General features: G+C 47.8%; 2 protein-coding genes across 2 annotated transcripts in view; both read right to left on the bottom strand.

Annotated features, from left to right (window-relative positions):
- LOC149334430 (putative glutamate receptor) overlaps window positions 1-7355 on the bottom strand; it is a 63190-nt gene extending 55835 nt beyond the window's left edge. Inside the window, exons 1-2 of the mRNA XM_089556237.1 lie at window positions 7216-7355; window positions 2392-2550 (exon numbers count right to left, since the gene is read on the bottom strand). Of these exons, the coding sequence (XP_089412363.1) occupies window positions 2392-2550; window positions 7216-7326 (270 nt within the window). The 5' untranslated portion in view covers window positions 7327-7355. The remainder of the gene's footprint in view (window positions 1-2391; window positions 2551-7215) is intronic.
- Window positions 7356-8325: 970 nt separating this feature from the next.
- Window positions 8326-23530, bottom strand: LOC149334431 (uncharacterized). Its single transcript, XM_089557929.1, has 4 exons — window positions 23512-23530; window positions 22632-22736; window positions 11449-11633; window positions 8326-8343 (listed from the first exon to the last, which is right to left on the bottom strand). Exons 1-4 carry the CDS (start codon window positions 23528-23530, stop codon window positions 8326-8328), a joined length of 327 nt encoding a protein of 108 aa, XP_089414055.1.
- Window positions 23531-24909: the final 1379 nt, after the last annotated feature.

Raw genomic sequence — 24909 nt, forward strand, 5'->3', positions numbered from 1 at the left:
AGAGATTCCAGGTTCTGACCGTGCCTAGAGTTCCCATAAGCGAGTCACTGAGTTGCTCCAAATTTTGTTTCGCGAGTTGCATCGCGTATTTTTTTGCCTTTGCCGTAATTTCTGCTATCTTTAGATTTAGTTTCCTGTTGTGCTCTTGCTTCCGCCATCTTTTGGTGAGACTGCGTCTCGCTTCCCATAGTCTGAGGAGGTGTGCGTCTACTTCGGGCGTTGCTGTCGTTCTCCTTACACTTTTTTGTGCATTGTTCTCGCGTTTCTCTCAGCATGCCGCTCCATTCCTCCAGTGATTGGATAGCGCCTTCAGGTTGGTTGCAAGCCCCGCGAAACGCGTTCCAGTCAGTGATTTTCGCCTGTCCAATCTGGCGTCTTATGGTGTCGGGTGCTATTCGCGTCCGGAGGATAAAGTGATCGCTGCCTAGATTTCCCAGCATGTTTTCCCACTGTGACTCCCTGCTCTTCCTTACGAAGGTGAGGTCCGGGCATGTGTCCGTGCTCACGCTATTCCCGATTCTGGTGGGGGTCGCAGGATCTGTGATTAGACTGCAGCCAAAGTATTCCGCTACTTCCACTAATGTCCTTCCCTTGATGTCTTGTTTCTGGTATCCCCAACTCCTGTCCATGGCGTTGAAACCTCCTACAATGATGAGTGCATTTTCTTTGGCCAGCTTGTTCGCTCCATAAAACAGTTCGAAGAGTTTGGCTTTTCTTTGTCTCGGCGGGCTGTACACGTTCAGTAAGAACGTGGTGCCTCCCTTTCGCTTTTTCGGAATAATTTCTACAAGCGCGTGCTCTATGTCGGTGTCGGCGATGGTATCGTGCCTGATGGCGGTGATGGCTTTGCTGACTAGGACGGCCGCTTTACCTTCGCTGAAATAAAAGAGAATGAAAAAAAGAAACAAAAATAAAAACTGAAATAGAAACAAAATTGGACAAAAAACAAAAACAGAAAGCCAACAACACAGATATTGAAAGAAACAAAAATAAAAATAAAAACAAAAATAAATAAAAATGCCTAATAGTAAAAACAAAAACAAAAATAATGACCAGAAAAAGCAAAACCTAAAGGGAAAAAGAGAGGACAGGGAAAGGCTTTTGCATTTACGCTCTTAAGCAGAAAAGTACAATCCTAATTTTTCTTTTTACTGCGGCAGCATACGTTTTGGCAAAACGAGGTATTCCACATATACAGATGGACGCCTGATCTCCGCTGAAAGTCCAGCTGTTGCTTTATTGAGCCAGATTAAAACACGTCAAGTGACAAGCACAACCAGCACGCATGTTCATACGCGATATGCAGTCAGAAGTAACACGAGCGATACTAGTTAATGTGTTTAAGAGAGGAGATACATGCTGCTTCACTTAGGTCATTGAGATGCGTGCTTCTTTGTATTTTGGTGTATTTCAGAAGTAACGTTTTTTTTTCATTGTTATACAGAACATATTTGGGTACGCCGAGGAGGTTTACCTTGGCACAGCTGGCAGCTGATGCTTCCATCCGTTTGAAGTGGTCAGCTTACACTTAGCGGCCATGTTCAATTTCTCGTGAAAAAATAATCGTAACTATGCTTCATCGGCGTTCTTTCTGGCCCATATTCACAAAGCCATTGGGGCGAACGCTCGCTTCGACATGGGCCGAGTCTCGTCGGCCGACCGATCACGAGATCCGACGGTTAGATGACATCGATGTCTCCGGTAATCAGCTTGTATGTACATGCGAAAAGCTTCGTCAAGCAAGCCGTCGCTGTCACTATTGCTGTGGTTGACGGGTAGCATTGTACATATCGCAATTTCAGGATTATATCGTGAGTGGAAATGATGACATTAATTTGGTAATATTGACTAAGAATGCATCTCAATGCATCCGTATTGTTACTTAGAGATTTAAAGAGCTAACTGCGCGAAGGGTTAGGACACCAGGGAGACACATTCACGACACTTAAAAGCGCTGACTGACAATTTTATTTTTCAGGAAAACGCAAGCCGTATTTAAGTTGTCAGTCCGTGCTTCTAAGCGTCGTGAATGTGTCTCCCTGGTATCCTAACATTTTCGCGCAGTTAACTCTTTATTTCAGACATGGACCAATAGCCCGGCAAATCCGTTTGAAGCTTAGAGATGCGTCAATCATTTCACATAAACAAAACTTACAGTCGCTTGAGTTAATTTTAAGCATACTCCCCAATTTCAGGCTGCAGTTTTTAAATGGTGTTTAGGATGTTAGATTTATTAAATAAAATCGATCTATTGTGTTTCACCCAATATGGTCTCCGTCGTCGCTGCGCTTAAACCACTGTACTACTACTGCTATCGCTATCGCTACTTTATGTACCATTTGCATAGTTCAGTGCGAACGCCTGCCTCCAGGCAGCGAATAAGCCACTCACGTTGACGGCGCTGACAAGCAGGTGGGCCCCGCTGAGCCCCGGCAGGTAGGCGACGTGGTCGTCCAGACGGTGCATGAACCCGCAGTAGGTGCAGGCCCGTGTGAAGCCCTCGGCCGCGTACAGCGTCAGCGTGACGCCGCCCGAGCGCTGCCGAAGGGCCTGTGGTAGGTAGTTCCCTCCGTCAGGTACTACCGGAAGGCCGCTCACTGTGGTATTATACATAGTAGCGCCTAGCAAGCGGTCTGCCAGTCGCCGCAAGATGCGCGTCACTAGCGTGGGTGCAATCTATTCTTAGTTGAGGGTTCGAGGAAAGCCCGTCTGGCGAGGGAAATTCAGCATATCAACAAACAAACACTCGCCATTGAGGCTGAAATCAAATTTTTTTTATTCGTCTGTATGCGTACACATTCATAAATTCTGATCTGCCTAAGCACATTTTGTTTGTTGGCTGATCAGGCAGCAGGTGGAGAAATACCTCCATATGCAGACATTACTTGTCTACATAGTATTACTTGTCTACTTGTCTACAACACTAATGCTAACATAGAGAAAAAAACAGAAACAAAAAAGAATTGATCACAAAACTGTACATACGAAAGAACTCAAGCTATACACAGGGAAATACATTTGCACATCAATTTCTCATGTCAGTCATCATCCTACGTTTGTTACTTGCAATACATAGATCATCGGGAATTTCATTAAATACAGCCGGTACATAATAACTGCCCATCTTTTTACCATAGTTTGTGTAAACCCTTAAAAAAACGTTCCGTTTTTCTCAAGGTGACATCTTTTTGTTACAGGAGTCTTATATTCATTTGAATAATAATACCGCGTTAACACAACAAAGTGAAATAGTTTACGAATTTGAAGGATGCCTAACTCATCGTATTTGTCTTTCATGTCAACCGAGTGTAGTTTTGTGCCGTACGATATAGTGTTCACTATTCTTTTTAGGATAACATTTAATGCTTCTTTCTTGTATTCGGAGCAGTTACCGTATAGAGTAATGCCCTTACTTTAAAACAGGTTCTACTACAGGTGAAAACAACATGGCCTACTGCTTAGGTAGGAAGATGTTACGTATCGTGCGGATGTATATCTCGGGTAGATTGACCTGTGTCCTGTTAATCGCTTGGCTTTTCATTTGTATGTGAAGGGATTCGTTCAGCAGGCGAGCAGATAATGATTTTTCTTTTTCGAATATGTGTGCGGCATCCTAATCAATCAAGTGGCCCGTGTTCAGCGAGAGTGTTAGAAGTCACTTTTCGCTCCTTACGTCGCGCTGGTGTCCTTTGAAACGTCTCTTGAAGTCCCCTGCTTCGCCTTTATAGGCTGCATCGCATCCTTTGCAAGGAACTTTGTAAACGACCTCAGGGTAGCTTGTCTCTTCAAACTCGTCCTTTACCCGTACCAGAAGGTTTCTTAGCTTGCTGGATGGGACATGGGCAACTTGGATGTCGTAGTCAGCCAATATCTGGCATAACGTCTCGCTGACACCAAGGGCATATGAGATGGCTGCACGCCATTATCATTATCTACTCGCCTGCTCAGGAAATCTCTTCACGTACAAATGACAAGCCAAGCGATTAACAGGACACAGGGCAATCTACCTGAGGTATACATCCGCACGATACGTAACGTCTTTCCTACACAAGCAGCAGGCCATCTCGTTTTCATCCATTTGTGAACAAGGCACCTGTAGTGGTGCCGAAACGTCAATGCTTTTATGTTTGTTTTTCTTATATGACTTTGGCGAGTGTTTGCTTGTTGATATGCAATCTGTTCTTCCTTCTAGACTACAGTAAACATAGCTGTTGTGATTCTTATACATGTACATCGCGTTATCGATATATCAACTATTTTGCGATCTTCTTCAAGTGTGGTATATCCGGGGTCGAATGTAGCATGAGAAGACCCGTAATGCGGACACCATTGATCAAAAGCGCTGTACTCACAACGTTTGAGCACCTGAAGACATGAACAACATGTGCTGTGGCCAAACAACAGTATGCTCGCGAATAACATATTTACTCGCTTAAGACGCGCCCTCGTGTAAGCCCCAGTCACAAACGTGAACTTTCAGACACAGAAATCGCGAAACAAAAAGTTGTCAGGGTTCACTTGGTTAAACCTGTTATAGAGCAAAACATTGGTTTTTGGCTTTATTCGATTTTGGAAATGACCCGGGTCAATTTTGGAGGTCACCATCGGGTTGGGAACGGCTAATTATGTCTGTACATAGATATTTGTCCAAATCGGGCAGGGTCTAATTTCAAGGGTGGGGGGCAAATTTAGGGGTATCTTTGTGTTTTATGCTTTTTTAACTTAACATGACATCACTGTTGCTAGGTGTCGGCACAAACAAGACCGGACAAGATCCTTGGTCGGTGTTGGTGAGCTTATGAGTGCTTTTGAATTAAGAAGAAACCCGAAACCGCCCGACCCAGTTCCTAAATGTGCCGCTGGATGGCGCTAGCTGCATTTCCGCCATCCATCATCAAGATTGCCACTGCAGCTCGGTCGCCTAATCACGTGACTTCGGTCTAAGAATTTCCATATTTCTTTTGTGTGCAAGAATGCACAGCGTGTGTTGTGACTATGGCGTGTGTTGTGACCACCGCCTTGTCTTCGTTGAATTAAGTCATGCTATCGCAGACCCGGTGCGGTCGGGAGCAAACCGTCTGAGGGAATTAGTAGCGTGATGTAGTTCACTGCGGTGTGCAAACATAAGGCGACCGCCTACGCTGATTAACACGGTGGTTGGGGGTGCGGGACTCAAGCATAAAATCGTCTAAAAGGGCATACGCTCTGTCTTGCAATCTTACAAGTTTCCAAGAATTAAAAAGCAGCTTGTCGATTGCTTTCGCGCTACCAGGAGTAACGACTGCGCGTTTAATCTGAGAGGGAACGTATAGAAACACTGGCTCTTTGTCGCCCACCACATGCCTTGTAAACCTTTCTGCGTACGTCAAGCGTTTTTCGGTGACAGTATTATGCCAGCGGACTTCAAGGCAAGCTCAGGATTTATGAACCGGCACCAACGGTACATGCGCCGTCGAACGGCGTTGTTTCAGAGGCTACCAGCCAAATATGAGGACAAGCTCTTCGAATTCCGTCATTTTGTCAACGGAGAGAACACGAATACAAAGTGCCACAGATTACACTTGCGGTTCAGACCCCTGTTGGTAAGTTCTATGTGCCACGACGTTTCATCGTGTACTTCAATGACTGTAAAAGCGTCACTCTGCGCACTATGCGGTAAATTGGTAAGGATTTACCGCAGTTAACGCGAGTAGACATGCGAAAACATGTGTTCGTACTTCAGGAGCACAGACCTTTGGGCTAGTTGGTTCATAGCAGACATGTACAAGCGCAAAAAAAAAAAAAACACGGACAGAGAAGAGACTTGGACAACACCAGCGCTTACTTTCAACTGAAGGTTTAATGATACACAAGCCATACTTCACGTATGGCTTCACGTATTGATACGCGTTCGTACTTCATTCGGTGGGGACACTTAACCTCCGCCTTGAGGGTAAAACGCTATGTTTAGTGGGTTAATTCCCATTTATGCAGACTTGGTCATTCTCTACGTAACATTCATAGATGGCAAGTAGTCCTCATATCACTTCCAGCGCATCCGCGCAGTGCTTAAGAGATGCGCCCCTGCACTGGCAGGCACCTGTTTCTATCACAACCGCCGCTAGGGATTGTGCGATCCATGTTGCTCATCCCGGGCAACCTCTCGCGCAGCTGGCGCGACGCTCCTCCGAACTTACCAGAGTTACTGGGGTAAGATCGGATATTAATGCCTCATCGGCCTTTAATGCCTCATCGTGGTCGACAGAAGGTTGTCAGCAGAGGTGTCACGCTTTTCGGTTGGTCGAATTGGTCATGACGTCAGAGTGCGCAGATTCGAAGTAATGAGGTCACCCACAGATGTCTGATGCCCCCCTTTGGAGCACACAGCAACTAATAAAATAGTTGTCGTCCGCTCCGACAGGTGGCGTAAGGCATCCGTGGGTGACCACATTACATACCTCATTACTGCTAACAGAGCCATGGATACAACCGAACTCATCGAAGCAGAGAGTAGTAAAATAAAGCACTAGTGCAGCACAAACAGTCTCGCAGTCAATGCCAAACAGTGCGCCAGGAAAGGCTTTCGCCTTGCAGCACTTTAGAGAGGCAAAGTACCCCCTATATTTTTGAACTCGGGTTGTTAAGAAAAGCTACAATATCAAAATAACGTATGTGCGTACGGTGACAAGAGTCTTGATCGGTGTTGGGGAGCGTGGTAGTGCGAAAGCACTAATAGTAGAGCGCTTTCGAATTGCGTAAACCCCATCCGCAAGGCGGCAACTGCACAAACGCCGCCTAACCACAACAAGGCGGGGTAAAGCACAGCGGCGTTGGTAACACATGGGTAAGGGCACCTACTACTCTGCAGGAAAACAGTGCTCCCCGCGTCAGCGGGTCGCGGTAGCATGCTGTGCTAAAACTCCCTAATACCTTATTGAAGCCGTGCAGTAAGTAAATGCATTTTATTTGGCATTAAAGGAGCACCAAACAGCGTAGCTAACCATTTCAAGGTAAACCGGCGGCTCAAAATGGCAGGTTGTATTTCGACTGGCCAGTAGAATTACTCTTTATATGTAATGAAAAATAGATTTGACTCTAACGTAATGAAGAAAATTCAATGGAAACGTCTCTTCTGGGAGTCCCTATCAAATTACATGTCCTGCATTGCGTCCACTGTGGCCCTTTTCGGTCGCAGTGGTGTTCAGCTCCTGACCGGACAGTAGACGTTGCTCTCACCACGAGATCCTCGGGCACGTCCTCGGCCGGACCGAGGCCGACGTTGAGCGCGCGGCAGCACTTGAGCGAGCGGAACGGCACCAGGGGCTGCTGGAACCTCAGCTCCGACATGTCCGGCAGCGCCAAATGGCACACGTCGCCCACCTGTGCTTTTAGGGGTGTCTGGGAAAAAAATTTAAGACCATACAATCAGTGTGGTGGTGACAAGTACACACAAACAGCGCTAAACAACAGGACCAGAAAGAGGAGTAGACAAACACGGCGCTGATGTTTGTCTACTCCTCTTTCTGGTCCAGTTGTTTAGCGCTGTTTGTATGTACTGGTCACCATGAAACACCGACTCGCCCATTCTGCCGTTCTGCTACAGTGTGGTGGGTTTCTAGTCAGCTGTTCACCGATAAGCCATTCTACAGCGTTTATATATTCTTCCTCTACTATAAAACTATCTATACAATGAAACCGCAATTTAAAGAAACAAGGAGGATTCATACCAGCCCGATTCGCGGCGAGCAGGTTGATAACGATTCAGTACGGGCTTTAGCGGGTCCGGTTTAGTTTTCATACAATTGAGTCGGACCTCTTCAGAGCTCTTCAAAGCGGGTTTCTTATCACTGCGAATCTATGAGTGACGAACAGGTTGCAAACCTGTTCAACGAACATTTTATTAACGTGGGTGTTTCCGCAAATGACTGCGCTGCGATACCATGCGAGGAATTCGTCAAAGCACATTGTGAAAATACTGTATTTATGTCCCCAACTGATGAATATGAAATACTGGACGTCATTTTGGGTTTAAAGAACCATTGCGCCTCTGGATCTGACGATATTAAACCCGGTCCACTAAAAGCCATGGCAGAAATAGTTAATAGTCCCCTTACACATATTCTGAACCTTATTCTTTCGACCGCAGTGTTCCCAGGCGCAATGAAGTTAGCTCGTGTGGCTGTTATACACAAGGGCGGTTCCACTAATTCCACTAATTACAGACCAATCTCTGTGCTCCCTATCTTTGCGAAGGTAGCGGAAAATATTATACATAAAAGACTAGTAAGCTTTCTGAGTGTAAATAATATAATATCAAGTGAACAATTCGGCTTTAGAAAAAATAAGTCATCCGAAATGGCCCTTCTGGAAGTAAAAGAACATATACTCGAAAACATTGAGAGGAAAATATTTACCCTCGGAATATTTCTGGATTTTAGAAAGGCTTTGGACTGTGTCCAACACGACGTGCTTTTAAGGAAGTTGCCATTGTATGGATTTCGTGGCAACGCATAGTCTTTAATAAAAAGCTACCTAACATCTAGAGCCTAGTTCACATGTATAAATGGCGCAAAATCCGACAGCAGACTTGTAAACAGGGCGTACCTCAAGGGTCATTACTTGCTCCGACATTATTTTTACTATATATTAACAACATTGTAAACATAATAAATAACACTAAGTTAATTTTATATGCGGATGACACGAATGTGTTTTTCTCGGGCGCTGACGTTGTGGACGTGTTTCATCAGGCCAACGAATGGTTAACTGGACTGAACCTATAGCTTCATTCGAACAGACTCCAATTAAACACAAGTAAAACTAAATACATACTGTTTAGACCGAGGGGAACCCATCCGCCCACGAACTTGCATTTAAAATTTCATAATATTACTATCGAACAATCGACTACATTTAGATTTTTGGGAGTAATATTCCAGGAGAACCTTTCATGGACGCCTCACGTTGACGCACTACGTAGGGACCTTGGGCGAGCCGTGGGAATTTTAAACAAGATAAGATACCATGTTCCGTCTGCTGTAAAAAAGCAAATCTACTATGCGCTTTTACATTCACGTTTCTGTTACTGTTTCCTAGTATGGGCTACAACGACTAAGACAAATTTAGATTGTCTTTTCTCTTTGCAAAAGCGAGCAGTGAGAGCAATAGGCAATTTAGATCTTTCGGAGGACACTGCACCTCATTTTAAAGGTAATAAAATAATGCCCATTCACAAATTCCATAAACACAAACTGGCCCTGGAAATTTCGCGTCTTCCAAACGAAATATCATGCGCAACCTGGTCCTTACTATCTACGACAAAATTTAATACCAAGGCTCCGTTCGCGTACAACATACGGCGATCAAAAACTAAGTTATTTGATTCCGGATTTCCTCAATGCGCATCCTGAATTAGCTGAGATACTGTTTACTGCCACCAAGGTGCAACGACTGAGAAGAACACTTAGAGACTTTTTCTTAAATGAAAACTAAAGACCATTCTGTGGTGATAACTTAGAGACTTTTTCTTAAATGAAAACTAAAGACCATTCTGTGGTGATAACTTCGTTCGCCTTCACTCCGGATCTTTACCTTTACTGTGATGATTGAAGACGTGCGCACATAGATCACTGTTTTTCATAACACCACACTACTGATCCAACTTATTGCTTTTATGTACCTGTATTTTTGTGTTTTTCATGCCCTTTCATATCATGCAGTATTGATGTTTCTTTTGCTTTGTAATTAATGTGCTTATGTTATGTTGTCTCCGCCGCAACCAAGGGGGGCGCGGCCCCGTCAGGCATGTCTATTGCCTTTTGTCGCGTCCCCCAAGGCATTTCTGTAACGGAATGTCTTGAATAAAGAAACAAAGAAAGAAAGAAAGGAAGGAAGAAAGAAAGAAAGAAAGAAAGAAAGAGAGAAAGAAAGAAAAAAAGAAAGCTTAAATAGGTTTCACCAGGTCCGGCGTAGCGCTCACACCACAGGTGCGTGACTGTGGCTTACTGCACACAATGAAAACATTTTCTTTTTTGTTTCAAGAATGGGCGTGAGCACATAACTTATATAGGAGCTTGATGGATATACCGGTGCCCATCCATATATCTGTGATCAACGAAAACTTGTTAATTGCACATACCTAGAAGTTCTGAACACGTGCATTTTTCAGCAAGAAATAGTTTATGAACACAATTTTTTTATATTCTAAGACATCGCTCTAACGATCACTATATCCGCAGATCTCCCCTCAGCACGTTTGAATTTTTTCCTGATAACGTTACTGCTGTCGTTAAAAACGTTACCTACTCGTTTTCTATGGCAGTCTTAACTACTAGATGCAAGGCATGGACAGTTTAAAAGAAAGATGTTGCAGTGCGTCGTAAGAATGGACAGTTTAAACCTTGAAGGCTTCCATAACGGTACTTTACAATATTCCACGATTCAGAATTGATGTTTAGGAATCCTGGATCTCAAGTGAAGGGAAGAATGGAGGTTTTCGTCAGCAGCATGAAAAATGTGATCGAGGACCCTGAAAACACAGCTTTGAATACTGAAATCTATACAGGTAATTTCATAGCAGTCGATGTAGTGTACGAAGTAGCTGCGGAGAATGCTATATTCTTTTTCTGGATCAGCCTAGGGGAGGCAGCAGTATGAAAGTAGTGAACTATGGAAAAAATTACGGATTGCACTTTGTTTTTTCTTTTACTTCCTTTATATTTTGATTTTATAACCATTTTATTTATTTACCTCTTAATTTCTAATGACACACCTACTTATCAGCGTATAGTCTGAAGGCAACGCGTATACTAGGTTCACCTTTGTTAACAAGGAGTATAATTTTGTGGTCAATAAGTTGCGTGGCGGCCTCGCAGTCTGAAAGACCTGGGATCAATTCGCCGCACCTTCGGAAGATGTATTTTTCATTGCCGGGTTACGGGGCCTTTGGGACGGCTTTTTTTCTGACATCGAGTTCCGTTGCCGGTGTGTCATAGAACTCGCTCGCAATAAAAGAACTGAAGAGCGAAGAATCAGCTGCGCAGTGTGGAAGAAAAATAAAAGGAGAACGCAAGCCTGTCTTTCGCTTCTGCTTACTGCATTCCCCACCTGTGTCTTGACCACCCCAAATTATTGTGTATGTGCCTTCTCTACTTGAGGCCAACAACTACGACTGTCTTTCGCGCTTTCATCCTTGTTATTTTTTTTTTCACTGTTGTGGTTCTCAATACGAACCAGCCGGGCTGTCATTCATTCAGCGCTCCCTATGTTTAAACCTAAAAATGCTTTTTCGTAAGGAAGTTATCGGCGTCGCTGCTCTGTTGGCCGCTTGTGGAGCTAAATTGCGCATTCTGCCAGGTATTCATGAGCCAGGTATCTCAGTGTGTCGCAATAATTAATAGGGTATACATATAAATACTAATAAATAAGGTATAAATAATTAGGTACACGCTCTTCACACAGTGCACTCACCAGCGGTTGGAGCAGACCGGCGACGGTGTGGTACGACGCGTTGGCCAGTAGAACCTTGTACTTGTATTGCGGGTCCCGTGTCCAGGAGAAGAAGCCTTCGCCCGAAGACGTGGCCCTTCCGTCACCGGACTCCACGACCACGTTGGCCGCGCACCCCACCGCGTGCAGCAGGCGGAGGAGGGCCGCTGCAGAGGTCGTGACAGTTGCGCAATCAGTGCAAGAATTAACAGCTGAGAACAGCCGTGCTGTTTACTCTTTTGTTTATTTATTATTTATTCAGAAGTACCCTTAAAGGCCGTCTTTTGAGGGTACGACATAATGAAGTTGCGCAGTAAAAAAATAAAAGTACTCACAAAATAAGACTGAAAAAAGCAAACAAAAACAAACAAGAAAATCTAAAGAAAAATAAACGCACAACATTCTATCCAATTTGGCGAAAAATTTTCAGGTTACAACCCGAATATTATTAAAAGAAGATGCAGTAATAAATAGAAGGGAATCGCTAAAACTAAACAAATGCATGGCAACAGAATGTTACGGTGCATGATGAATCATCAAAACAGGCACATCATCAGATCAGAAAAAAAAAGAATGAATACTGCAAGACGGCACGCAGCTTCCTCAGGCTGTCAGAGTTGAATACCATTATTATTTACAACATTTAGCCAGCCTGGACGTCAGCCCTCAGGCAGAAGTGGGGCGCACGTAATGGAGCAAATTACAGCATCAGATAGTACGCCCAAAAGGAAGGACCAATGACATTATGATCATAGGTACAACGGCGCACAAAATCCTCTCTACGCCTTTTTAAGTGAGCCCGTACTATCTACGCGTGGCGCTGTTTGTGTCATTTTCTCAGCATAGTGAGTTTCTACGCGTCACATTGCTCTCAGCGGTCCAGATTTAACTCCTTTTAAACGGAGGGAGGGGGGGGGGGGGTAAATCCAGATCCTAACTCCTTCATCTCTTGCGCTCTCGTTCGCAGTGACCTTCAAGCAGTTCTTTTTAGCGACTCATCTTTACTGCACCTGCAGCGTCCAAGTGAGTAGAGGCTCACGGGCGACGCGCTACGCATGCTGTGACCGTGCGACGTCAAAACGAATTGGACGCCAGGCATTGTGAAACCGGCTCACATTTCCTTACACAGCCAGAACGTCCCAGATGTACCCCGCACTTGGACGAATTTGCCTTCAGAGCAGGAATTTGATTGCACACTTGGCTTTCTCTTTTATCCATGCTTAAATATTCTGGCGGACTTGTGCCTACAGTGACTCTCTTTGAAATCTGCTCCTTTTCCTAGATATCTTAGCCCACACAAGAATGCAGCCACTTACGAGGCCAGTTATTGCATTGATAAGAAGGAGGCACGATGGAGTACTTTCGTATAACGTGGGCAGTGGCCGAGCACAGTACTGGATGGCTAAACGGGCGCGAGGAGCGCTGCCGACTTGCATACTGGGCGATCGCAAATGCCCCGTGTGACGAGGAGCTATCACCGCTCAAACGAACGAACTATGTAACAATCTGTATCACCGTAGCGCTTCCCTAGCGATTTGAGCATCCACCTTGAATGTGGGAGGTGAAGCGTTCGATCCCCAGGGCCGCCAGGTGCCCACCGGTTATACAATGGGGACAAGCTTTATCCTGCCTGGCGCTCGTCTCCTTTAGGGCGAAACGCATGGGAAATGGGTCATTGACCCCACCTTGAGCAGAAGCAAATACCTCGTACCATGGCGCTGTTTGGCCGCAGGTGCCTTTGCGCCGAAAAATGTTCGTCATGATTCATCACAATAATTTGTGAGGAAGTAGCAGAAGTCAGCTCCTCGACCAGTTTTCTTACTCGACCACCAAGGAAAGTTTCTTTTTATTACTTTTTCCCCGGAGAATATTTCAATCAAGATCTTAATTTGCAACACAAGGGATTAAGACTTGCCTTCAACCACGACATCAATGAATCATGGATCATGATTGCCTCGGCCGCGTTCGAGGACGCCACTGCGGTCTTTTATTCGCCATTTTGAGGAGCCTTGTGCTTTTTAGTCAATTGCTGCTGCACTAGACAAAAAAAAAGCATTTTCAGCAGCAAAATATGATTTCGCGCTTATGGAGAGGCTATGTCCTAAACACAAATTGCGAGGCGCAGACACCGAGGTTTCTCGGCTCAAAATTACCTTCCGTCGAAACCCGAAAATGCTCCAAGTGAGTTCATACAGTTGCTTCACGTTTACGTCAATTTCTGTAATAAAAATATCCTGTTCGGAGTGGACTCGATTCCTCCTGGCGCGCTGTATTCCTTCTTTAGCGTGCGTTATTTGGCTTCCGCGCTCAAATCGAAACCTGTGGACGCGACATGCAAACGTTACATTCCTCTCGAGGAAGCGGTTGCATTCAATTCGGGCCACCTTTTTCTTCGTTGACTATTCGTCTTATTCACCTTCTCCCGAACCTATTTGGATAACCATGTCGAACATTCTTGTCCAAAAAAATTGGAAATTAAAAAAACTGTAAGATACTGTTATGGAAATATTGAAGATAATGATCTATTCTTCTGATATGTAGCAAAATCTTTCTTTTAAAGTACTTCCATCGATCGCGTCGAACAGTTAACACTGCATAGAAAGCCAACGAGGAATTCTTTTGATGATAGCAAAAAAGTTAATAAAGAAAAAACGCAAGACTGCCGTCGGGTTGTCCGGGCATATATTAAATCTTACAGTGCAATCTTATATTACATGAAAAATTTGGGTTCCTGCTCGGTTTGCCGCTCAAAATGTATTTTGGCTAGAGTTGTTGGGTACGACTGTTGAACTAGAACTTCTAAATAGAAGCAACTGATTCATGATACGAACGCACATAAGAAGTAGATGTGCAAAATTAATGCCATAAATGGTGTTTTTGCGAGTATTAGTCCGACAGCTGTAAAGGCCCCGTTACGCAGGAAATCTGGAGTGTGCATTGTCGGCGTTTTCAGCAATTAATAGCCAGGTAGCCACCCCTCGGAGAAGCATCCTAGGTGGGCTACTTAGGTCACGTGACCTTGTGGCGGCATCACAACCGACCCAACGGATTACGAGCAAACTAATCACACTATAAGGTGGCTGTTGAATTAATAGTTGATGGCGAAAGATTGCTCGGGAAGAGCCACTTGGGTCACACAAGACCCACCTGTGGGAGCAGCTGCCGTTGCAGGAGTGTGGCGCATCCTTAACCACTACACCAGTAGTGGTATGAGGACTCCCAGGGACCTATGGACGTGAAGTTGAGAATGACGAACATGATGCTATCGCGTCATATTGCCACGTATCATTGCAGAGTTTGTTCGTTCACGCTCAGCTGCAGGAAAGGGTTGTTATCACTTTTGTTCGTGACGCGAGAAGCGACCACACTAATCTCTATTGATCGCAGCCATTAAAGGCTGCATCTAGGTTTTTCCAGACTACTGTAGATGATCTTGTCCTGTTATCTGGAAGTTTCCTTGCCGGCTTTAAATTGAGCGATGCCGCGAGCGGCGGACATTCGTAGTTAGACGACTGACGAGCACGTTTGTTGCTTACGCCGCCGCCGAGTGATTCAGTTCTTTTGCGGGCGCAAGTCAGCCCAAATAAAGAGCTTTGTTTCCAAGTCTTGTTGGTGTCCTACTGACCGCTGGACTGCCGTCACTACAACGTGACATCTGGTGGAGGTGCTGGGTAGTCTTCCAGGTACCGGACAACCCCCGCAAGTCGTGATGCCAGCCCTTTGAGTTATTCACCGGAGGACCTGACTCCAGTCTACCACGCAGCCTCTGGAGCCTCTGGAGACTCCAGCCATGACTTACGCCGCTGCAGTGCGCCGTTCTGTACCTCGACGACGGGACCCAAGCCCTTATCGCCCTTAGCCAGCTGCGCTGGAGCTCCGCCTTCTCGCCCCAACTCGCCCGTCCTACGAGCGTCGCACACGGCCGAGGAAATGTGACGAGTGGAGAACACCCGACCAGCGCCGCCCACTATGCTTCCACTGCGGCGAAGCCGGTCACATTTTCCGGTACTGTCCATACAGGAGAATGGGCGTCAGAGGGTTCTCTTACGACTCCCCACGACCCCGACCTGGCCAGCGACCAGCCGAAATCGAAGAGTTTTCTCGTCGGGAAGAATACTCATCACCGAGCCGCCCGTCACGTTCCCCGTCGCCATCGTCACCGCTCTTTGTATCTCCTAGCCGAGGCTACGCCGTGCGTGGGCGGTCCCCCAGCCCCGATGGTTAAACTCAATAAAGCAGCCTCTGGAGGTGAGGTTGCTTCTGAGCGCAAGAACTAAGATCCTACATCGACGAAAACGCAAAACCATGCATCAACCACGACGAGAACCACGACGAGAACCTCGACGAGAACCACGACGAGAACCACGACGAGAACCACGACGAGAACCACGACGAGAACCACGACGACAACCACGACGACAACCACGACGACAACCACGACGAGTACCACGACGAGTACCACGACGAGTACCACGACGAGTATCACGACGAGTACCACGACGACAACCACGACGACAACCACGACGACAACCACGGCGACAACTACGACGACACCGACGGTGACACGGCCAGATTTGAAGCTTTTACCGCTGCCCTTAAACCTTATTATGAACGCTAAATGACTCGAAGTTCGTATTCTCCGTGTTTATTTTCATTTTAAAGCATCGAGACTATGTTTCTGTAGGAGGGGGGTAATGCCACGTATCATTGCAGTGTTTGTTCGTTCACGCTCAAGGCTGCAGGAAAGGGTTGTTATCACTTTTGTTCGTGACGCGAGAAGCGACCACACTAATCTCTATTGATCGCAGCCGTGAAAGGCTGCATCTAGGTTTTTCCAGATTACTGTAGATGATCTTGTCCTGCTATCTGGAAGTTTCCTTGCCGGCTTTAAATTGAGCGATGCCGCGAGCGGCGGACATTCGTAGTTAGACGACTGACGAGCACGTTTGTTGCTTACGCCGCCGCCGAGTGATTCAGTTCTTTTGCGGGCGCAAGTCAGCCCAAATAAAGAGCTTCGTTTCCAAGTCTTGTTGGTGTCCTATTGACCGCTGGACTGCCGTCACTACAACGTGACAATATTCTTAAAGGAGTACAGACACCTAACTTCTGGACCGTATTTTTTTGTTTGTAATGATGCGTAAGGAATTCTTATACATGGATTACCACGTGATATTTTCCTAAGACCACCAAATAATTTAAAATTGAATTTATTTCTCGTGCTGTTTCAGTTTCATTTTCAACAGCCGATTGATGACTGTGACGTCAAAGAGAGGTTATAGGTCACGAGAGGCATGAAAAAGCTGCAATATCATCGCTGCTTCTACATTCGTTGTCATTTCGGCTTTTGAGCAAGGCATGCTTCAGTATTATAGTGAGTTATAATGATATAGCAGCGAATATATCGACGTTTTTCCATGCCTCACGTGACGTATAACCAGTCTTTGACGTCGCAGCCATCGTTTGGCTGTTGAAAGCGAAACCGAAAGAGCATGGCAGAAAAAATTGATTATAAATTATTTATCGGTCGTAGGCGAAACCACATGATGATTCATGCGGAGTACTGCCTTCATGTAGAGAATTAATCATGCCACCAAAATTAGGTGTCGATACTCCTTTAAAGCGGAGCTTAGGTGTCCGCTCCGATGCATCTTGTGCTAAGTAACTCTCAAGGTGCGTCTGGAATAATTTACATACTTAAAAGAGACTGCGGACAGCGATGTCGAATTTTCGTCCTTAGTATAATTCGATTAGATCCCTCATTCAGGCTACGTTGATACCTGTTCCGTAAAAAAAGCCGCATTTAAGACTCCGCACTCGATTTAAACTCGTGATGTCAAGCCTGACAGGAACGCCGTTTAGAAGTAATTGGCGGTGCCGTCTAGCCTCCAGGAACGAAAACCTTCTCGGATTCATTTATTCCATGTTAGTGATTTACACAACTGGAGTGAGCCACCTTCCCTCTCCAATTGCGACAGTTTCTGTTCATTGATTACTCCGTTCGGCTAGTTACTTTTGAGCAGTGTGGGATTAGATACACTTTAAACTGTCTTTCTTAGAGTGACATTGTCGCGGACTAGAAGACGATGAAGTGGACACTGGCACAGCATTGAGCGCTCGCGCCAGGCACGCGGTCACGTGAGTGTCTGCCATTCCACCAAATGCCAGGCATTAGTTCGAGGGGACGGACGCGGAGCTGGTGGCAAAATTAGTGGACACCTACACTGGCGACACGACAACCCTCCCGCAATAATAGGGCCATCCGAACGAGGCTCTCGATGCACCCATCACAAAGAGGGAGGTCAGGGCCGAAATTTTGAGCTTAAAGACGCGACCGGCCCGCGGCCCTGACGGGGTTACGAACAAAATATTAAGGAATCTGCACATGTCTGTAACGGCGCTCACTAAATACATGCAGGAGGTGTGGAACAGCGGCCGTCTCCCTCAGCAGTGGAAAGCTGCCAACGTGGTGCTAATCCCTAAACCGGCTAAACCGCCCAGATTAGAAAATCTCAGACCCATTTCCTTAACTTCGTGCATAGCAAGGCTTATGGAACGCCTGAATGATGCCAGCAGACCGACGCACTTCATGGAGCAGAACGACCTATGGCCGCACGAAATGTTTCCGGTCGGGCTCGCGGACGCAGGACGTGATGCTTTGTGGACAACACATTATAAATTCGAGCACCAAAGACGTGGAGGTTGAGACGTGGAGGTTGAGGTTGAAAGTCTAGGTTGAGATCTAACCAAAGCCTACCACAATGTTAGGCACGGGGCGATCCTTTCAAGGTTTAAAAAGATAGGAGTCGGTGAGAGGACGTATGGTTATACATAAAGAATTTTCTGTCAAACAGGACAATAAAACTAAATTTTCAGGACCTAGAATCCCTCACGGACCACCTGGGAAGTAAGGGTACACAGCAGGGCTCGGTGCTCTCCCCCTTTTTTTTCAACTTGGCAATCAACGGCCTTCCAGCCGCCCTCAGGGACATAGAAGGCCTAAAATTAAGCATGTACGTGGATGACATTAACATATGGATGAACAGTGGCCGTGACGGTAGCATAGAATAGCGCCTTCAGGCGGTGGCACACACTGTAGTGTCCTACGCGACCGAGGAGCCTTGCTTGTTCCTCGCAAAAATCGGAACTCATCTCATACAATCCGAAAGCGCTCCGGTGCAAGCACGACTGGAATTTATAAATGATAAGGTTGAGGACAAAACCGTGCCGAAAGTTAATCAAATCAGGATCCTCGGACTCTTTATCCAAGAGGATGGGTATAACGAAGAAACTATCAAGAAGCCCAGCAGCTACTCTGCGCTAGTAACAGGGAACTTCAGGACGGTCGTTCTCAACGGCAGAGGCCTCAAAGAAGTAGCCGCCTGAAATTGACGCAGGCGTATATCAGCATAATATGCTACGCCACGCCGATCCTCGATATTAGGGTGAACGAGAAAGACAGGATCGACGCACTTATTAGGCTTTGCGTCAAGTGGGCATCGAGGCTACCCATCTCCACCTCCACAGACCGCCTGTTGGAATTGGGGTGCATAATAGTTTGACTGAAATCGTCGAGACGGTACGAATCGCCCAGCTCGAAAGACTGAGTAGAACGAGTATGGTACGGACCATTTTAGAGTGGGACAGCCAAAAATTAGACAGGGGCATATGCGATAACGCCGCCATACCGCCACAATGTCGCGAGAATATCATAGTTCCCCCCCTTTCCGCAACATACACCCAGTACACCATAAAGAAAGGCGGAGAAGTGGGCGGAGGCGCTGGCTAAGAGGGCCGGGAAATTTAGGGCAGGAGAGGTAGCCTATGTGGACGCAGCGAGTGCCAGGTCAGCGGCGGCGGCAGCCTCCGTAGTCGACGGCCAAGGTGCACCAGTCGCTGCCTCCTCCATTAGAAGAAGAAACGGAGACACGGCTGAACAGGTCGCAATAGAGTCCGCTTGCGCCGGAACCAAGGCTGGTTTGATTCTTAGCAACATCAAAACTGCAATCTGGAACAACGAAAAGGACAGGGTCTCGCCTGAAACGGCTCACATCCTGTCCGCAGCCAAAATTGATCGCAAGGTCACCTTAATACGTGTCCCAGTGCACACATTCGTTCCCGGTAACTGGGTGGCCCACGCATTAGCTCGAGATCTCTACTTTCGCGTACCCGTAGAGTCGCCCGACTGCCAGAGGATTGACGAATGCTTGCAAACATACGCGGAATTTGTCGAGAACTATAGGTTACGAAGACGTCTCTTGCCGCCCCCGTATCCAAGCTTAAACAATAAAGAGGCCGTCGCCTGGAGACGATTACAGGTCGAAAGTTTCGCATACCCCGTCTGGGTGTTTCGCGTCCCGGTAGACGGTAGGAAAGACGATAAATCTAAGATCTGCGGAGCGAGGGGGGACCCTCGATCACATAATTTGGGAATGCCCCTGACCCCCGGGTGATGGGACAATACTGTAAGTAGAGAAGCCTGAGAGGCCCTGCAGCGGAGCCAGTCTTTAGTCGCGGAGGCCGCGGCCCCCGTTCCCTAGGCCTACGTGCCAGGGCGCGGGGAGTTAGCGGGCCTCCTACATTGTTGGAAAGAAAGTTTTAATGACCATTAACATCATCCATCCAGAGGACAACAACATAAACATGTCATTACCATCCGGCATGCAGTTCCGTTTTCATCGCCTTGCCGTCACGTAACATTTGGTGTGAGGTGCTGGGTATCCTCCTTATTCCTGTCCCAGAACTTCGGAGGCCGCCGAGGTCTTCTGTGCAGTGATCGTGGTTTGGCACCTCCCGGCAGATCCCAAGCCTGCCAAATATTGTTACGTGGCGGCCAGCCGAAGAACGAGGCGTGATGGAAGATGGATGGCCGCTGGCCTAGCGCGAGTGCTCCGTCCCGCGCCACTGCCAGCTTCGTCTTCTTCGTAACATTACCCGGGGCCACCGAGCGATCGTGCCGATCGTATCGTAAACTCAAGAAGACATGGACGAAGGGATGCGTGATTCAGGGAAGGCTTCTAGCGCAGAAAAGAAGTGGCAAGGTGATGAAGTTCTGGCCGCCACGGTGGATGAGATGATAGGCGGATGAGTCCCGGTACACGAAGCATCCGGGCCGTAGGGTGCCAGGAGATGACGGCCGAGGTCCTTGTACGCACCGAACGGCAGGGGCAGGGGGGCGGTGTCCTCATGTGTGGGCAGGGTCTTGGGTCGGTCGGGTCATTATGGTCGCCGCAACTTCGTCAGTTCGTCGTGTCTTGTGGTCCGGGCGGGGGACGGGGCTGGGATGAGCGGCAAGGTCGGTTCAGGTCGGGCGGGCTGGGGCACGGCTGTGCGGGTCGGACCAGGTACTCACGGCCGACGTCCACGGCAGGCGCAAGACGCCGAAGCTGCGTGACCAGGATGGCGATGAAGGGACCCCAGCACCTCACACCAAACGCTACGTGGCGGCGAGCCGAAGAATTAGGCGTGATGAAAGATGGATAAGAGATGATTTAATGGCCGCTGGTCTAGCGCGAGCACTCCGTCCCGGCCCACTGCCAGCTTTGTCTTCTTCATAACAATATGACGCGATGTCGCCGCTCTCCTCCGCCCCGCACCCAGCTCCGACCAGAAAACACAATGGCATGGCTACGACCACACTTGCCCGATACTTCAAAAGGGTTAAGTGTTGGGCTAGTTGGTGTTCAGACTTCACAGGCATATTTTAGCGCAAAAGACGGGACGACAGAAAGACAAGACGAACATGGGCGCTACTGACAGCTGCTTTATTCTAGCGAAAACGAGGCCTATAAATACGCTTCTGGCCAGCTCCAGCGCTACCTACCAAGGAACTTGGAATCAACATAGGAAATAATATAAGACGCGATAGGAAATTTATCTCCGCATTATACTGAACGATAGACGTGTCGCTAACGCAGCCCTGTCTCCCTTTCCTGATAAAGAAAGCTTCCAAGGTTTCACGGGCTGTTTTTTGAGCACTTCTCCCAAGGATTGAAACGCTAAGGAAACGCGGCTCACCATTGGAGCAAGCAATGCAGTGGTCAACCAGATTAGTACGTGCCTTATTGTAGATATCTTTTGCATGCTCCCGGAGTCGATCGTTTATGCAGCGCCCTGTCTGGCCGATATACTCTTTGCCACATGACAGGGGAATCTTGTACACGACGTTCATAGCGCACTGCACAAAATGTTTTTCATGGTTCTTTTGATATCCCCTCTTTCCATCTTCGACCGCCGCCACTGGCCTGAGATCCCACTCATCACGCGCCCACACATGAGAAGACAGTACCCCCGCCCTGTCGATTGGTGCGTCAATGAGCTCGGCGTTCGCTTCGAGCCGCCGGTGCCTCTTCTGTCTTCATGGACCCTGCTTCACCCGCTTGTCCTCTGCTCATCTCTTTCATTGTGACGGAAAGCGCTTCATCTTCTTCCTTTCTCTCTAGCTATTCTGTCACGCCCATCTTCACGTACTGCGTTTCATCATCAACAGAGCCATTCTTCTATAAGGACTGCAGATTGGGCTAGTTGGTGTAGATTCACAATGGCGGTTCAACAGCGCAAACACACACAGACCAAGAAGGAGTCAAGACACACACACCAGCGCTAGTGTGTGTGTCTTGTCTCCTTCTTGGTCTGTGTGTGTTTGCGCTGCTGAACCACCATTCTTCTAGTTCGCGCGATGGGGACGATTGCTCATTGGCGCCAGGTCGGCTCATGGACTAGAAGACGAAGTGGGCAATGACGCGGCACTGAGCGCCCGCGTCGTTCTGTTTTCATTGGCTTGCCGTCACGTAACAATCATTGGTGTGTGCTGTTGTTTTTCATTTGTTCAATATTCTCCATTTTCAATCACTGGCCTCTCTGGTTCCGTGCCTTGATTTGTAATAATATTGCCAAACTGCATTCGTCGTAAGAAATTTCGCAAAAATAGACAGTTTTAGCGTAGCTGCACAGCTGTCCGGTAAATACGCCAAAGCGTTGCTGTTGCTATCGCTTACAAGCTTGCCTAGCCACATATCTGTCGTACGGTAGCAGTTGCCGTGGTTGCCATGTTTACCGTACGGTTGGGCAAAAGCTCTCTAATAAGTGCCAACGTAGTGCATCACATCGATGTTTTTCTTCGTACGAAGTTGATAAAACACACCTGGCGACTGCAATCAAAAGCTTACCTGCTAACGCCACTCCCTGGTTGTCATAGACGAGAGCGGTCATAAAGGGACCCCGGCAGAAGTCGGCCACCACCTCGCCCAAGTCTGAGTAGCCACTCCTGGCCGCTGCATAAACAAAGCCACAGTTCTAAAAGTGGCTATAGGGCAACCGAAGAGGAAGTACAAAATTACAGATAAAGTTCAGTACGAGCAAGTCTGTCACTCTGTGGGTCGTATTCTTTTGTGGTTTCAATTTCATTGAGAATAATGCGCCAGCAAGCAATACCGGCTGCACTAAATACTGAATGCTAGGTCCAGCACTTCATAAAAAGGAAGGTTTGGTTTGGTTTATTGGGGTTTAACGTACCAAACCAACTCAGGCAATAAGGGACGCCGTAGTGAAGGGCTCCGGAAATTTCGACCACCTGGGGTTCTTTAACGTGCACTGACATCGCACAGTACACGGGCCTCTAGAATTTCGCCTTCATCAAAATTCGGCTGCCGCGGCCGGGGTCGAACCCGCGTCTTTCGGGTCAGCAGCCGAGCGCCGTAACCACTGAGCCACTGCGGCGGGGCATAAAAAGGAAGGATCAGTGCTATTTAACGGGCTTGAAACAAAGCAACAACAATGTCGACACAGCGGCCGCAATAGAATTAGCGTCGGGTTGGTTTTCAGGCTTGGACCAGTATAAAATTAGCTGCCGCGATTTCTAAACTATTAAGACGTCTGCCTGCTCTTCATACGTATGTTTTCGAATCCATTTTCTAGAAATGCTGAAATGTTTTGACGAAGCAGCAATTTTAAATAACACGAAACAGACATATTAACATGGTCCTTTGAAGAAGCTGCCTATTAAAAAGGTTTGTCTTTAATGCAAGTGCTTGCACCAAGACCGCGTACCCGTATCCATTGACGACATATTGATACAGCTTAGAAGTGGACGAAGAAGAAGTGCTCCGCCATCTCGCTTGTGACGAGGAAGAAGAAGTGCTTCGCCTGCTTGCTGGTGACCGCTCGGCAGACTGGAACAGTTCTTGCGTATCTAACGGTGTGCCGTGTAATATTCGTGACAAATCTGGTGGAGGTGCGGGGTACGCTTCCAGACCCGCGTAGGCTACCGACCAATACGGATCTCACCCCAGTTCACCAGCGCCGCGGCCGCCGCCTCCGTGGAGCGTCCCCTGAATTCGGACTCCTTCCGGCTGCAACTAGGGCGACGCAACCCCAGCCTTCGGAGGCACCAGCTGCCATGGCAACTGAGACCACGCTCCCGGCGCACATCCTCTGTCATCAGCCACGAACACCCCCGTCGTTTCATGGCGACGTGTTCGAGGACGCCGAGGATTGGCTCGAGATCTTCGAACGGGTTGTCCGCTACAACGGCTGGAGTGACAACCGTAAGCTCCACAATGTCTATTTTGCACTTGAAGAGTCGGCTCGGACATGGTTCGAAAACCATGAAGCTTCGTTTACGTCCTGGGAAGCTTTCTGCCGCAGTCTTAAAGCCACTTTTCCGAATGCAGACCGTCGAGAGCGAGCAGAAGCTGCGTTACACTCGCGCAACCAGCGAGCGCCGCAATGAGAGTGTACGCATGTACTACGAGGACATGACTCGCCTTTTTAAGCGCGCGGATCCCAACATGACAGAAGACAAGAAGCTTCGCCACCTCATGCGGGGTGTCAAGCAAGAGCTCTTCGCAGGACTCGTGCGCAGCCCACCAAGCACTGTGGCAGAGTTCCTCACCGAGGCGGCAACTATGGAGAAGACGCTGGAACAGCGAGCCCGCCAGTACAATCGCGACGTCAACAGCTTCGGGCCTGATCCCATCTCCATGCCTCCCGGTATCGACGCGGCCTTTCTACGCGAGCTGGTCCGATCTGTCGTCAGAGAGGAACTGCAGGCCTTCCGGACGCCGTCCGAGACGCCATCTTTCACGCCACTGAGCGAAGTCACCCGGGACGAGGTGCGCCTGGCAGCACAACAGCACCAGATTTCCGAGGTTCCTCGCCAGCCTGATGCAAGGCCCACGTATGCGTCCGTCCTGCGCCAGGCCCCTGGGTACGACGTCACTGCCGCGACTCCAGCAGTGCTCTCGTCGAGCTCCCCTCGTGGTGACGCTCCGCCAGCCTATCAGCGACCGCGAAAGAGTGAAGTGTGGCGTGCCCCGGATCGTCGGCCCCTCTGCTATCACTGTGGCGAGGCGGGTCACCTCTACCGGGCGTGCCCATACCGCCGCGTGGGCCTGCGTGGTTTCGCGCCGGACGACCCGTGCCCTCAGAACGGGGAACGACCGCAGA

The sequence above is a fragment of the Amblyomma mixtum genome, chromosome 8 (genome assembly GCF_055824585.1).
Source record: "Amblyomma mixtum isolate Tamu chromosome 8, ASM5582458v1, whole genome shotgun sequence".
Classification (NCBI taxonomy): Eukaryota; Metazoa; Arthropoda; class Arachnida; order Ixodida; family Ixodidae; genus Amblyomma; species Amblyomma mixtum.

What these genes read in the sequence shown, in the direction of transcription:
- LOC149334431 (XM_089557929.1), bottom strand. An exon ending in CCAGGGAGTGGCGTTAGCAG is followed by an intron (nt 11,634 to 22,631) that starts GTAAGCTTTTGA and finishes CGACCTCTGCAG; the next exon opens with CGGCCCTCCTCCGCCTGCTG.